This window comes from Bombus huntii, unplaced genomic scaffold (genome assembly GCF_024542735.1).
Source record: "Bombus huntii isolate Logan2020A unplaced genomic scaffold, iyBomHunt1.1 ctg00000089.1, whole genome shotgun sequence".
Lineage (NCBI taxonomy): Eukaryota > Metazoa > Arthropoda > Insecta > Hymenoptera > Apidae > Bombus > Bombus huntii.
In genome coordinates, this window is record NW_026099344.1 from 239,066 (window position 1) to 255,886 (window position 16,821).

Below are 16,821 nucleotides of genomic sequence, written 5' to 3' on the forward strand. Positions count from 1 at the left end.
GTCAACAAAACAACAGAAATGTACATGCAATGCTTTTTCGTTTCACAACAAGTTATCTGACACTATCATCATTTTCGTGGCACATGCAACATTATCGATTCAGTATAGTAATGTTTTGGATTGAAACAAGTGTCTCGACATTGGGGCAAAATATTTCAACCTTTAAGGACTAAAATTAAAACTTATGAGTTTGTTTATAATTTTAATAGATTTTATTAATATTGTTTTTACTGGTTTATTAATTACAAGAAAGTTTGTAAAAGACTGAAGTTTTACGTAAAAAGTACAAATATTCTTTCAACAAAATTAGTCAAATCACATCATTATTTATACATATTGTATATAAATAAAATATGCGGATATATTACTTTACCCTAGAATTAAAATTCAATAATATTGAGGAATCTTATTTATTCAGATTTTGTACATTATCGCTTCTAACCTCGGATAATAGAACAACAAATTAAATATTTTTAAACAAAAAAACTTTGTTCCTTTGTTTGATTTCCCTTGCTCGCGTTTCTTAACTACTTAGATATAAAATACTTACGTTTTCGAAAATTCATACTTTACAAGCTACTAAACGCTTTATCTGTTCAGAATAATTTATTGTTTTCTTAACTAGGTACATACCAAATACATCTATTAAGTTGGTATTTCTCATAATTACCAGTACATAAAGCTAAAACACTTTTGTACTATGCTTGTTATACATGGATCTAACAAATAATTTAACTTGTGTATTGTCGTTTGTATATTTTGTTACGTGTAAAATATTCTATTTCTACACTACTTACAAGTTCGATAAAGTGTACATTACACATCGTGAAATTTACATATTTTCACTTGGTTACCCTGCCCAATTCGAATATAATTCAGAACGTATGTGCTATATTTATATATTCTGCATTTGTTTTGTATATTATGTACACTGATCTGATCTTTGTAAACGCGAGTTTTACGATATTAATGAGAAATTTGCCAATTTAATGGAAGTTGTTAATTTTTTCTGGCACGTTTCACGTTAGCAGACATTTTTCTTAAGTTACAGTCGAAAAATGTTTTTATGTAAAAGAATAGGAATGATTATTAGGAAGTTATTTTAAGATGACAAGATATTTCACGTCTTCTATTTAAATATAGCGTTAAATTTTAATTCCGTCAATTCGTATATACTCGTACATCGAATTTCCTTTTCTCATGTCATTTCTTTTCTTTCATTTCACATTTAATTACAAAGATAAAGTGTAAGTACGTTGCTCATAAAATTAATATCAAATGTCGCAAAATATACAAAAGTAAACTAAGAAGAGGGGTACATATTATTACACAAACTGTCGTTCATATTGCATATGTACATATGCAGTATAAAAACAATACTTTTTAGTTTTTAATCTCTTGTTTAAATAATCCTAATATCTAAATTTGTATCGGTCATTGATTCGATATAACTGCGTTTATTGGAAGTAATTAAGCTATAGCCTGCGCACAAGAGAAGAAGGAACAAACACGTATAGTATACACGCTTAAATAACAAAATTAAGTCAGTTTACGTTCAATGTGAACTTGATCAAAGTTCCAGTCTCGAATTATAGAGTTTCTTACTATCAGTTTACAAAATTCGATATTACGATTATGTACCGTATTTGAAAAACATAAAATGCTTTGTTCAATTTTAAATAAAACTAATATTTACCGAAGCGAATACGAAAAAAATGTTATCATCAAACTCAATTTTCAATTATCAAACTTAATCCAGCACAAATACAAATGTTCTTCGTGCTTTTTTACTTTTACTACTTTTCAACTCTCTATAGTTCGAGATTTGAGTTCCGCTAACTTTCTTTCTACTGCGCATGCGCAACAGGAAAACTTGAATTACACGTAATAGTAAAAAGTTCGAAAATCTTATCCTTTCGTGGCAGCGAAAGTAACCTAGGACTAGAGGTTCCATAACATTAATAATAATAAGGCAATAATATTAATATTAATAATAATGTAATCGAGTACTACTAACAATATTAATAATAATAATAATAATAATAATAGTATGGTAATGGCAAGATACACGCGGGTATAAATTAATCATTCCTTTCGTAATATCTACGACGTCTTCGGGATATTCTTTAGAAATTACTTTATTTCTGGTCAATATTCATTAACGAGCAACTTTTCTCTCTGTTTCTTATCACGATTTTTTTCACTTCATCACAATTGTACCGTTAGAAATTATTCAAAACATTGTTAAAATGTCCATGAAATATATGCAATTGCCGTATTGAATAAGCGAGTAATGAAGTTGCTGTTTCACTGAATAAAAGTGAAATCTCCAATGCGTGTGCTCAAGTATATAAGTTAAAAAAAGATTGGTACATCAATGCCTATTATTCTTAATCAATATTCATCATTTAACAATTAGGACCGAATTTTTACAAACCAACTCTAAACCACGACCCAATTTACAAATAAAAAGATCGATGTGTAAATTAACTATCAACTATTAATCTCCAATCCTATGTGAAGATATAATGTTCGGACCAAATTTCTAAACTAACGTGGACAATTCATGCGGACTATTGGTGGTTGCTGCGCTACTTAGATCCAATGTGGCAGCCGGAAGACCAGGACTGACGCTGCCGGTTGCTTCCCGTGGCAAATGCTGCGATCTATTTAGCTTATTTCCAGGACTCGGTGGCGATCTATCTGCTGGTGTATCCGGTGGCGTAACCACGTTTCTGTGTCCGCTCACGTTCAGATGATTGTGCGTCGCCGCGATCGGAGCTGGCGATGAGAGCAACAAGGGCGGTGGGGACATTGACACGTGTCGATGATGATGATGGTGATGATAGTGTTGGTACTGTGCAGCTCGGCCGTGCGTTGCGTGGCTGGTATTTAGTTGGTTCGTCACGGGCCCGACTTTCGTTGGGCAGCCAGCATGGTGGATGGTTAACGGGCCACGTAGTTGTTGTTGCTGTTGTAGCTGGGGCTGGTTCTGGTGCTGTTGCAGCTGCTGCTGACGCTGCAGCTGTACCGCCGCTTCGCACTGTTCGCGCGCTAACGCCTTCACGGCATTCGTCTTCTCCTACGAAATAAGAATGATAGGTTAGGTTGTAGTCAGGGGCCATAACAAATTAAAAAAGTTATAATATAAGAATTTACATTTTAGTTGAAATGATTCTAGTTACGAATAAGTATTAAAGATGATTCAAATCTTTTTCGTTACCGATAACCATGGTGAAAACTCTTTTGGATTACTTTCAGCCATTGTCAATCTTATTGTCTTATTATACTACATGCTTGAAGTAGAAGGAGGGGTACAGAGAAAAAGACTTTTTCTCGGCAAATATAATCGTTACTCAATTATTTTGTTCAACAGTTTTACAAATCTCCCCAAAATAAACGAGAATACGAAAATACACTGAATATCGTGTGTATGGTTATTTATAAAATCCCCTTGAAATAGTTGCGATCGCGGATCACATAAACAAACGAACCTGTCATTCTACAGAGTATCTTTTTCGGTGAAATTATGCAAACGTAAATGTAACTTCGGTAGAACTCCTCGAGAACTTGTAAGCTTATATGACTCTGACCCAACCAGTCCATTCTAAAGTGTATAATTTATAAAAGGGGATTATATTAATACGCGGAGGATGTGGTAGGTGGTAAGTTTTGCATATGAATGTTTGTTGATACAACGAATGGTTAAATGGAGGTTTTCATGAATGTGATAAGGACTAGATCGAATGTTTTAACATTTATAACTAGAATGCGTATTTTTATACAAGTTTGTAGTTTTACGAACATAATCAAAGAAATAAAATTTTAATAGAGATTTGTTTTCTTATATACGTATATTTTAGCGCATTTTATGCATTTTGCGCCATTTGCGTACTTTTCAATTTCGCACGAACGTATAAAGATCCGCAATATAATTATAACGCTTCTTAAAAATGTGAAAAATCCTGGTTTCCTAAAAGCTTGCAATTGATTTCAGAAAAATTTTTATGAACTCTACCAGATAAATTATGGTAACTCTGAAAAACAAAATTTCACGATAAAATGATTTCCGGGTAAAATACACATAAAAGATGATTTAGACGTGTTTGAACGTGTTCGTTTTCTTTTTTAATAGCGATATGTTCTTACCCTCTGCCACACGAAGACGTTATGGACCATTGCGCATCCACAAAACACGATGCCAAGGCCTATGAAAACCGACGTAACGATTGCCGGCGTCGAATGAAACTGGATGAATGTATACAATATCATACCTGAAAGCATTGTTAGAGGATCATTATAACACGTATGCCATAACAAGCGGGACAAAGAATCGGCGCAAATACATATTCTCAATACATATAATTCTCGAAGCGTAAACTATATACATATGCTTTTAATTGAAATTTTCAATACTAGTTGCAAATTATTTTTCAATTAATTTATTATTTAAGTCTTTATATATCAATTCTCGACGAATAAATTACTTAAATTATAGAGAATCTATCTTCAGACAATAGAGAATTCAATATTTTTGGTCGTTAAGTAATTTACAAATTTCTAAAACGATTACGTTCGAAGTTTTGGACAGTATTTGAAGTTTCTAACATGACATTAAAAAAAAATAAATAAATTTTATGATATAATTAAAAAAACATTGTAGTCTATCATAATTTCTATTCCGTCAAATTTATTAAAACGCAGTTTTCTTCTGAACAGAGTCAAAATGTCCGTCTTGAATCGAGTTCAACAGCTTAACGATCGATCGAGCGAATGATAGCTGTGTAAACTAGCATGACACAACGTAAACTTTAGATTAGATCTCGATCCATCCACCAGCCGTATTCATGCATGACATGAATATTCTGTTTCAGCTCTTTATAAATTAATCTGTTAAAACTTCTCTAAAAGACGATCATTTTTTATTTTTCTAAGAAAAATAATGACTATTCGGCGTTAAAATTAACTTTATTTCCATTGGATTTCTAAACTGATTTCATACACTCAGAGATAGTTCACAGTATCTTTTAGATTCATGCCTGAATTCAAGAAAAATTAAACGTATAACTTATGTACTAGTATCTTTCAAAAGGTTAAAGTTGACAGAATTGAAGGAATTGGTTCTTACCAGTTAGAAAGACGGGAATGCTAATGAAAAACCCTCCGACAGCACATATCCGGCTGATGGATGATTTTTGCAGGTACTTGTTACTCCTGAAACAGACAAAATTTGAAGTGAAAGTCAGTTTCACGATTCTATGATAATTGAGCGAAATATAAAGGAACCAGTTTTTTGTTTAACAGCCAAGAATCTTTCAAAAATTCTACTGTAATTGATACTTCAAATATATTTAGTCAGACAAAGGATAATCATAATCGCAACGTTAATCTTAACTTTAATTCAAGGATCAAACAGTATCATTATACATATAAAAGTAAACATAAAGTCTATCCACATTGTTGTTGTTGTTGTTGTTGTTGTTGTTGTTGTTGTTGTTGTTGTTGTCGTTGTCGTTGTCGTTGTCGTTGTCGTTGTCGTTGTCGTTGTCGTTGTTGTTGTTGTTGTTGTTGTTGTTGTTATTATTATTATTATTATTATTATTATATGTTATTCTATAATTGATTTTTATTTCTTTATTATCAATATTATTCTATTTTCTATAATGATTCAATTATAGATCTTATTTTTTGTCAATCATATTTCACTGAAATGATCACTTTGAAAATAATCTAATAGTAAAAAATGAAAAATAATCTTTTTCTACCTTGTCTTCATTTTTTACAAACTCTGTCCACCGCCGCAAACCTATTAAATGCATGAAACGACAAAGCAAAGCTGCTTCACATAATTCCCCGCTCACGCAGTGTCAATCAGCTCACGACCGCAAACGATACTGCTAATTTCCAGCGACCACGAACGATTTCACCGTAATTGCCGGTGTGAAATTTACCAATACGTGCTCGAATTGGTCAATAATGGATAGAGCGCTCTTGCACACACTAATCTACCAACAAATAATATTGACTCAATTGAACAACAGCGCCTAGATTAACGGACAAACCGCATGTTCCAAACAGATTTACAATCACGGCAGAAAATACATGCCGTTATAGATGTTTCCTGGTCAAGACTAATTTCCACGCGTTAAGAACATTGTAACCGGAATCTAGGAAGAACTAGCACTTCCTGGAATAATACTATTGTGTCCTCGATGAATGTCTCTCCGCAATGCCCTCGAGTGAGTTGTTTTTGTCTTTGGTCGTACGACGTCCGGGATGAGAATTCGGGGAACGGTTTTGCGCTGCTTTAATACTCGCACAACCATCCATCCATGGGACTGCATCTTTTTAGGAGGACCAGTGATTAATCTTTTCCCTTTAATCTTTAATTTTCATCTCTAATTTCTCATGAGGCTAAGATTCCTGCATCTTTTATCATAATAATTTATTAATACTATTAATAAATTGAGACAATTTTACACGTCGTATTTTGCGTTATAAGATGACTTGTAATTTGTAAAATTTACCTGTAAAATTCCTTTGTTTGTTTTACCGAAGCAATAGTTGGCATTTCTATACGACAATAAGAATTTGTTAATACTAATAATTTGTAAGGTTATCATGTTATCATTCTTCTAATGGATAGTATATTATTGAAACTTTTTTTAATATTGAAACGCGATATTTTTTTGGAGAAGAAGTGCATAGTAGTAAAGAGTTGAATTCTACGGACGTAAAAAGTGGACATAACATTTTCTGTACATGGAGTCGCCTGGCCTAAACATTTTATGATTTCCGGGCAAAAAACAGACGAATCCAGCGCTGATTTTAAAGCAGCTTCATCCAAATAAGCCACAATAAGAAATTCCCACGAAACAGTTGCGTTCATCCCCTTTCGAGGTCGCCGACCTCTTTGAATGCGTTTCAAGTGCGTCGTACCAATGAAACTTCGAGTTCTAGACTAATTTCTCGGCCTTTTGCGTTAAATTTAACCTTCCGCGTTAGTGTATTTCGGACGAGCTCCTATTTTACGCTTTCGTCGACTTCACCAACGTAACACGCAGCATCCGCAAGTAAAACTGTCTCTTAAATTTGATGTGACACCGATACACGACGAGAAGAATCACAATGCCATTTTTATTCCACTTCGTTAATTTTTCGTCGTAAGGTTTAGCTGTAAATAGGATTAAAAAAATTTAGATTAACGAGGAATTTAAAATTGATCTGTTAAATCAACAATTTCCATTAGTTGTCGATAGATTTTATAAACCTCAGATTACTGAGAAATTATACACATTGCAAAATATTTACCATTGGTTACCCACGCTACACGTAAATTTGATCAATCTACCAATGCACTAACACTGCAATAAATTTCTATTGCAACATTCCACGCTCCTTTGCCGCACCTTAAACTCCTCGCTAGATTTATTCCACCTTAAAGTGTCACATAACTCCTACGACACCGATATCAAATCTTAAACTCCACCAAATTCCAGAGAAACTTGATTTCGTCGAGAGTAAGAGATTAAACTTAAAAAGCAATTTATTTCATCTTTAAACTATCCCAAACTTCTTAAATATAATTTATATATATATATATATATATATATAAAATATTATACACTTATTGTGTGCATTATATATTTCAAGAACTTTGCAATAAAAAATAAAACTTATTACATTTAAGATATGGTTATATCGCACAGGCTCGAATATGATAAAGAGGTTAAATAAATGTCTCGAATCTCCGCAACAAACTCACACAAACCACCTAAAACACGTATACACAATGTGCATTCACTACGAACTCGACTCCCATTCCCTGCCAAAATCACAGGCATGCAGAGTCAATTTCACTGCTCGAGCTAGTTGAATAGGGAAGAAGGTCGAGAGCTGGAGTTAAGGAGCATAGTTGGTAAAGAATCGCGTGCCGCCGCGCCATTAAGATCAAGCCCACGATCTCAACAATAAATATTAGACGGTTCTCTGACCTGCATTTCGCGTGCGACTCGGAACGATTCAAAAACGCGTAAATTTCCCATGAGTCGAATCAAACGTTCGCGATTTATCGCATTTAGGTTATATCGATATTGTCCACGAGTGGAGGCATTCAAACACAGATTGCTTTGTGTCACTCTATCGTAACTGCCCGTAATACATGATAATTTAATTTCGAATTCTTTCGAATATATGCACGTAACGAAAAATTTGTATTGGTTCGTCAATTGCAGACCAACCAGTTGTTAGCCAGTGAAAATAATGTAGATAATAATAGTGAAGAATTAGCTCGAGAAGAGTAAACAAACAAGGCGCCTTGATAAAAGGCACAATGTGGGTCCGCAAAGTGGTGGGATTTCGGCGCATGCGCATTGTTTCGCATCAACTTACAATTAGACATGCACGAAAGCTTCATTTCTGCCGCATACATACTTGGATTCGCGTGCATGAAATTCACAAAGTAGGTTATTGCTTGAAAAACAGCTTTAATCGAGCGAAGCTTTTAACCAGACTGAAATCAAGTCTTGGTTTCTTTAGAAATTCAGATGGAATAAGAGAAACCTATTTTATCTAGGTTAGGCTAGGATAAAGGTTAGGCTGCATCGGTTGGCTTATATGACTTTCCGGTGACTTTGAAGGGTAATACGGCGCCGGCGGTCGAGAAGGTAACTTCTCTATTGAACGAGATCTCGTTGATCTCGTCTAAGCAGGAAGAGTCTGTCGGCCCTTTGATTTTATACGAGTCTTTCCATTCACGATCGTGCGAGCTGACTACAGGCGACGACACGGACCCCCGACAAAACTGTCTGAGCCTATTCAAGGCGACGTCAAATAGTTTCACTCGGAGAGATGAATGGAGATAAGAATCACCGGAGCGTCTCTGCGCTTCGATGACAATGATATTTGGTCAATCCTCTTCTTGTTTCTCGTTTTGAAAGAAGGTTGTAAAAAAGAGTGCTACTAGATCGTCTAGGGAAATCACACGGTATATATTGCGTAATGCTATTGATTTATCAAAAATAACAAGAGGTTAAGGAGCTTTGGGGAGGTTGATTCAATTTTTTATAACCTGACATCTCTTTGAACAAATGTCTTAAGAAACGCTTGAATAAAATGTTAAAAAAAATAATAATTATGAAATCTTTTCCTGTATTTTTAGACAATAAGATTTACTATATCCTACGCCATAATAAGAATCAATTTGCTATGAACTGGTATCTCGGAAATTGTAAGAATTCAGAAAATATAAGGAGGCCGGAAGAGGTAAATGAAATCCACAGAAACATTGACCCAACCTCAGCCCAGTTAGCCAACAAACTAAAATATCTCGCTGCCTTTTCTATATTTACGACCAGAACGTGGTCATTAATTGAGTCTAGCGACTGCACCGTAGACGAGTCACTGACCGATGTTGCTTTAATGGATATGCGGAAAATCACGTGTTCCAGGTTCCAGGGATGTAGTTGTTTTCATTTCCGGAGAATACGGTCGACTCGCGTGTGTATACCAATCTATCTGAGGATAGGTGTTCCTTAGAATTACCAACTATATTACTTTCAACCTTGTGATTAAAATTTTTAAACGTCACTTAATAGCAATTCAGTCGAGTAAGCACAAACTTTCAAATGTCCTAATTTTCAAATCTTTATATTTTTTAATCTCAAAGATATTTTATTATTTGCCGTAGATCAAGCTTCGTGTTACCGGTACTGTAACATTACAATCCTACGAGAAGCAGAAAATAGTGAAAAAATCTGACCTAATAGATAGTAGTCAATATTCCTTTGACGCGTCTTATGCGAACCGCAGTTAGAGGAAATGCAAATAAGCTCTTGCGAAACGGTTTGCCGCACGACAAGCCTGCGAACAACGCCCAATGCAAGTTCGGTGGGAGTTACAGGAAGAGGGACGTCTAAAATCAACTAGGAATCCCTATTCAATCGTCTAATTTTCGATTCCGGCATCGAACTTCCCGAAGAAAATTAAATACAATTCCGACTCGAGATTTAATTTCAGTCTCGTAGCTAATGCAATCTAATCGCGTTTGCAAGGCTACGCTTCCGGTCAGAAGCCACGCGCTTCGATCGCGTACTTTCCGCATCGGAAGCGTACGCTTCGGTACGAACCGCGTCGATTTTCAAAGGAATCATTGGACACCGGAAGAAGAAGAAGGAGGAAGAATAAAAGCACGTAAACCGGCAGGAGGTCAATCGAGACAAAATCGATATCGTTGAAAGCCGAAAAAAGACCCGAATTTAGGCTACAGTACATATTCGAATTGAATATATTCAAGGTTTAGATTTTCTTCTCCTGAAAATTATAAACATAAATGAGTCGACAAGCGATCTTGAAAAGCGTCTGTTCCATCTAGATTATGTAAATTGCGTGAATTACCGTTAGCCATAATTCATAATTTATCGAAAAAGCGCGCTTCTTCTCAACTACGCTTTCCCCTACCAGCACCGACATTATCGGCAGATCGATAAGTATCAAAATACCACAAAGATATTAATCTCATCTTTCTTCTAACCGCGAAAAAATGCCGCGCAAATGATAAAACAACAGATCAGCCAGAAACATCGAATTCTCCACGCTTCCGACTGCAAGAAGAAAAACAAAGTTATTTGTGTATGATGGAAACGTCTCTGGACGATGCTCTTAAGCGGTCGAGTGCGCGCGAGAATAGCATCGCGGATCGGCATTTCCACGGTGAGGATTGTAAAACGGTTACGCAGATGATGGATCATACGCATGGACCGTAGAGACTATCGTGAATGATGGATCAGACACACATACGCGTTCTTCGCTCTTCCGATATTTTTCGTAACAACTGCTGCGATCTCGTCATTGGAAACGATCTCGGGAAATTCAATCGAATATCGAGGAAATTTATAGAAAGCTACAGCTGTGTTCGAGCATTATTCTAGAGAAAAGTGATTAACTCTATGAGACTAACGATACAATACGTCTCAAGATAACTTTTAGGAAAATGATTGTAAAATTCTTTAAAATTCTTTCGACACTTTTCGGTATATTCTTGTCATTGATTCTGAAAGTATTTGATTAATTTGCTGGTTAATAGGAAGTTGGTTAAAACCGAAGTTAGTTAAAGAAATAAGTAAACACGAAACCCGTGGATACTCTAGACATATGATTCTACCTGCACGCGACAAAAATATTCATGATCTGAACAAGGAAAGAAGTGTTGTTAGATTCGCGTCATGCTGCAAATGAAAGATTTACAGCTCGAACCCAATTATCTGTTACATTACATTCTCGGGCACGTGTAGGCTGAACGTCATGATATATGAACACAAGTATAGAAAGAACAACATGGATATTTCGCGCGAAGAAAACGAAGCTTCACATATACAGTGTATAACCACTCGACAGTATTTGCTCACGAAAAATACGAGTTGTTAAAGTCTAACAAAAATTACGTATACAGTGGCAAAGAAGAAAACTGTTATGCCGTTTACTCTTATTTCTAATTGACAGAAAGTCGTCAACGAACAAAGAGCGCTTTTTCTTATCCTCTGTACCTTCGCGAAGCAATCACAGAAATTCTCCAAAATGCTTCGTGTCGACTAAACAAAGAAAAAAAAAAAAAATGACAGCTGCTAAGAGCAAACTACCTCCGGAATTTTCTTCGTTTCTAAGTGAACCAGGAAGAAAGAAGGGAAGGGTTAATGACGCCGAAACTGAAGAGTGGCCACGGATCGTTTGAAAGGGGCCACGACAACCGTTACGATTCAGTCGCACCTGTTCCTCTTCCTAGGTTACCACGCCGAACCATTGCGCGCTTTTACGAGCGTTCCCGCGATAGTTTCCTGGCACTTGCTCGCCCTTTCATCGAAGGGTCGATCGGTTAATTTAAACTCTCGAAGGCTTTGTCCAGTCGGTAACATCGATAAGCTTAAGTCGAAATACGGATTTCTCGTAAATTCAGAATTTTATTGCCACCAGGATGTATATGGAGGCGACAGATGAAGAACACGATGTAAATTAGATTTCTTGCTTTTATAGAGAAGCAATTTTTAAATTGAACACCAGTCGTCGATCGGTTCTGTAGATCGTTTTTAATAACAAAATAAATTTGGTTAGTCCATAAAGGTTTGTTCGTGTGAATCTTCCCATAGATCATCCGTAACGTAAATACCGCTATAACCGGCTGCAGATACATTTTCCTTGAACATGTGGCGGCACTTGACAGTAAACTTCCCAACAGTTTACGTCGCGTGACGCACGACACAAAGACCCTATACCTGCGGACAAGATGATTGCCAGATGTCGATACATTCGTACCGAATATTTCCAGCTAGCCAAGGGACCGCTATAAATCTTAGGATTTATTTTAGCTAAGGTCCTCCAAAGAGACAAACAGTCTTTGTTTATCAGTCTCGAAGTCGACCACCTACCACGGGGACACACGAGAAATCTGCTATCTCTCACGTACGACGCTGCCCGCTAGCAACACCCTCTCAAAGCTTTTCTCAACGAATCCGATGCCTTCGCATCCTTAGACACATCCCAACGAGTCTTCCTCCGCAGCAGCATCGCGACAAAAATGTCAGTCTATTACCGCGAGTTACCGCAGTATATCACGATCGTTATACTTACACGGTTCGAGCCGAATAATTATCTAAGCTCTCGACATCTCGTGCAATCATTGTCCGCACTCGCAGCGTATCTCGAATCGTAGCTATCCAAGCTCTATCTTATAACCGCGCATTCGCGAACCGAATACAATCGCGAATCCTGTATCAAGTGTACTCATTGACATTAGAGTGAATAAACATTTATCGTTCAAGAAATCTGAGAAATCTGAGTCGAAAGAGAACACAGCTAAGTGTCCCTTACCCTTTAGGGAGAAGAAAATCCCACGCACCTAACCCCAACCCGAATACTAGCCTCACAGCCTCACGACTAGTTGTTCATTCCGAATTAACTAGCTCGATGATGGCCCAGCAACCGCGACCAGGCTCTCCGGAGCAGACTCGCAGCTACCCCGTTCTACCCCCCCCCCCCCCCCCCCGTGGCAGAAGTGTAGCAGAACTCTCCGCACTAACGACGCTAACACTACAAAGAAAAGGAAAATAGAAACAGCAACGCAAATAAACACACACAACAGGTTCGCCGTATTGGAATCCTCAAACGACGCCATGGAAATCGTAGAACCGCCACCAAACCAACACTCACAGAGAATCCCCCCTCCCCCACCAATATTTGTGGACGACGTCATTGACATACAGACAATGATCAAGTCCCTAGAGAGAGATATCAGCAAGGAGGAATATAACCTTAAGATAAGCAACAACAAAGTAAAAATACTACCGACGAACCCAGAAGCTTACAGAAAACTCACCAAGACACTCAGGACCCTGAACGCCAACTTCCACACCTACCAGCTCAAACAGGAAAGGCCTTTCCGGGTGGTCCTACGAAACATACACCACTCAGCAGACATAGACGAACTAAAATACGAACTCTCAAAACTCGGCCACGAAGTCATCAACGTAAGTAATATAAGGCATAGAGTCTCGAAAGACCCGTTATCCTTATTCTTCCTAGACATTAAACAAAAGCCGAACAATAAGGAAATCTACAACATCAGTCGCCTAATGAACGCGATAGTAAAGATCGAACCACCGCTCGTGAAAAAAGAAATAGTGCAGTGCAAAAGGTGCCAAAGGTACGGTCATACGCAGAAATACTGCAACCATACTTTCCGCTGCGTTAAATGCGCAGGCACTCACTCCACTGACCAGTGCGCCAAATCACCGGAAACCCCAGCGAAATGCATCCACTGCCAAGGGGACCACCCTGCCAACTACAAAGGCTGCCCAGCATATAAAACACTATACACGAACAGGTACCCTAAGCTCAGAGCAAAAGAGGTATCCAACCAAACACCCAGCCCGCCGAAATTCACGACTACCCCAACCCCCTCAACCAACCAAACACCCAGTCCTACCATCTCCAAATTCATCTCCACCTCAACCTCCTATGCCCAAGCAGTACAAGGCATCCAAAATAACCCGAACAGCCAAAGGAACCTTCCCCAAAACAGTGTCCCCAACCCACCTAACACAGACAACTCCTCAAGGCTTGAAAAGCTAATAGAGAAACAATCGGAGCAAATAAATCACTTGCTATCGCTACTAACACTCATCGTGGAAAAATTAGCACGCCCCGACTCAAAATAAAACCAAGGCGCATAGCACTCTGGAACGCCAACGGTCTAGCGCAACACAAACTTGAACTAGAACTCTTCTTAAAACACCAGCAAATCGACGTAATGCTCGTATCGGAAACCCACTTCACCGACAAGAGCTACCTGAAAATAAATGGTTACAAATTCTACCATACCCAACACCCCAGCGGAAAGGCCCACGGTGGCACCGGAATAATAATCAAAGCAAGTATTAAGCACTACGAACTTCCATCATTCCAGAAAGACTACCTCCAAGCAACAAACGTAGCAATAGAAGACTGTCATGGCTCAATCACCACCTCAGCAGTATACTGCCCTCCCAGACACTCCATCGCCAAAGAAGACTTTGATAACTTCCTGGACACCCTGGGCAATAGATTCATAGTTGGAGGAGACTATAACGCCAAGCACATCCAATGGGGCAGCAGACTGGTTACAGCAAGAGGCAAAAACCTCTTAAACAGCATAATAAACAACAACCTCAACTACCTCACCACATACGAACCCACATACTGGCCCACTGACACCAACAAAATACCCGACCTTCTCGACTTCTTCATAACTAAAAATATCCCATCAAGACACGTCCAGATCAACTCCTCGGCTGATCTCTCCTCTGATCATTCTCCCGTGATAGCAACAGTCAGTTCAACAATCATCGAGAATACACCTAATGGCTCCATTCACAACCAACACACCAACTGGCAGCTCTTCAGAGAAGTCTTTACACACTCGACCTCAGAGCCTTCACCCCACTAAAAACAAAGGAAGATATCGAAGCAGCCACGGAATACTTAAACACGAGCATAATAAACGCAATCCGCCTTTCCACACCGACAAAGCCATCTAACAGCAAACAAGAATATCCCCAATACATACTAAAAAAAAAATAGCAGAAAAACGTAGACTAAGAAGAGTATGGCAGACCCATAGAACACCGGAGGACAAACGCAAACTTAACAACGCAACTAGAAAGCTATCCAGAACCTTAAGAAACTATAAAAACGACTGTTTCCATAAATACCTCGCCAGCTTATCCCCCACAGCCGACGCCAACTACTCACTATGGAAGGCCTCCAGGAAACTCACACGCCCCCCACAAATAATCCCACCTATCCGCCGTCCGCAAGGTGGATGGGCGCGAAGCCCTATAGAAAAAGCCGACCTGTTTGCAAAACACTTGTCAAAAGTATTCAAACCCCATTCCCCCAAAGCCGCCGCGGACGTTACTGAATACCTGCACACCCCCTTCCAAATGTCCCCTCCTATCGAACCCTTCTCCTCTGCAGAGACTATAGAAACAATCAGTCGCCTAAACCCCAAGAAAGCAGCAGGACACGACCTAATAGGCAATAGAGCAATCAAGGAACTTCCCACAAAAGGGATAGCACTCATCACATCGATTTTTAATGCTATCCTTCGCCTGGAACACTATCCTAAGGCTTGGAAAATCTCATTGATTACCCTCATCCCTAAACCCGGTAAACCGATATACGAAACCTGCTCCTATCGCCCAATCAGTCTTTTACCTACCCTGTCCAAACTATTCGAGAAGATGCTCACGAACCGACTCCTTCCAATCCTAGAGAACTTGAAAACACTCCCAGATCACCAATTCGGCTTCCGAAAACATCATTCTACAGTAGAGCAAATCCACCGCTTAACTCATACGATCAGCCAAACACTCGAAAAGAAAAAATATTGCTCAGCGGTTTTCCCAGACATCCAACAGGCATTCGATAAAGTATGGCATGAAGGGCTACTATACAAACTTAAAAAGATCCTACCCCACCCCTACTACTCCATCCTAAAATCTTACCTAACCAATAGACAATTCATGGTTAAATGCCTAGACGCCACTTCCGCAACATTCCCAATAGAAGCCGGCATACCCCAAGGTAGTGTCCTCGGACCCCTACTGTACTCCATCTACACTGCCGACCTACCTATATCAAACGATATAACAATAGCGACATTTGCAGACGACACAGCGCTATTGGCTACCCACGCAGACCCGGTAATAGCCTCATCCACTCTCCAGCGAAGTCTCGACTCCATGGAAAAGTGGTTTCACAAATGGGGCTTCAAAGTCAACGAAAAGAAATCCTCACATGTAACCTTCACGCTCCGAAAACAAACCTGCCCCCAGGTCACCATCAACAATGCAACAGTTCCTAGCAGGGACACAGTCCGATACCTGGGCATGGACAGGAGACTAACGTGGAAGACACACATCTCAGATAAAAGGAAGCAACTAAAGGACAAACTAAAAAAACTCTATTGGCTCACGGGCCGACGCTCCAAACTAAATATACAGAATAAAATTACCCTCTACAAGACCGTAATAAAACCTGTCTGGACCTACGGAATCCAACTATGGGGAACAGCAAGTAACTCCAACATTGAAATACTCCAACGCTTTCAATCGAAAACGCTAAGATCCCTAATTGACGCACCTTGGTATGTAACCAATGAAACAATACACCGCGACCTCAAGATACCCACCGTCAAAGAGGAAATAGCAAAATATAGCGACAGATATAGCAAAAGAATCAACAAACACCGAAACCCCCTAATCACTGGACTACTCGATACGACGGACCAGA

General features: G+C 38.5%; 2 protein-coding genes and 1 long non-coding RNA gene across 3 annotated transcripts in view; 1 reads left to right on the forward strand and 2 right to left on the reverse strand.

Annotated features, from left to right (window-relative positions):
* Positions 1–16,821, forward strand: part of LOC126876645 (omega-amidase NIT2-like) — a 63,960-nt gene that overhangs the window by 39,073 nt on the left and 8,066 nt on the right. The window lies entirely within an intron of this gene.
* On the reverse strand, positions 1,984–5,813 carry LOC126876655 (dual specificity tyrosine-phosphorylation-regulated kinase 1A-like). Its single transcript, XM_050639565.1, has 4 exons — positions 5,766–5,813; positions 5,129–5,214; positions 4,150–4,274; positions 1,984–3,082 (listed from the first exon to the last, which is right to left on the reverse strand). The coding sequence occupies exons 1-4, from the start codon at positions 5,774–5,776 to the stop codon at positions 2,546–2,548; spliced, it is 759 nt and encodes a 252-aa protein (XP_050495522.1). The 5' UTR covers positions 5,777–5,813; the 3' UTR covers positions 1,984–2,545.
* Positions 6,395–7,592, reverse strand: LOC126876670 (uncharacterized). Its single transcript, XR_007694420.1, has 3 exons — positions 7,312–7,592; positions 6,528–7,174; positions 6,395–6,429 (listed from the first exon to the last, which is right to left on the reverse strand). It is a non-coding gene; the product is annotated as an uncharacterized LOC126876670 (long non-coding RNA).

What these genes read in the sequence shown, in the direction of transcription:
- LOC126876655 (XM_050639565.1), bottom strand. An exon ending in CATTCCCGTCTTTCTAACTG is followed by an intron (nt 4,275 to 5,128) that starts GTAAGAACCAAT and finishes CAATGCTTTCAG; the next exon opens with GTATGATATTGTATACATTC. An exon ending in ACGTCTTCGTGTGGCAGAGG is followed by an intron (nt 3,083 to 4,149) that starts GTAAGAACATAT and finishes CTTATTTCGTAG; the next exon opens with GAGAAGACGAATGCCGTGAA.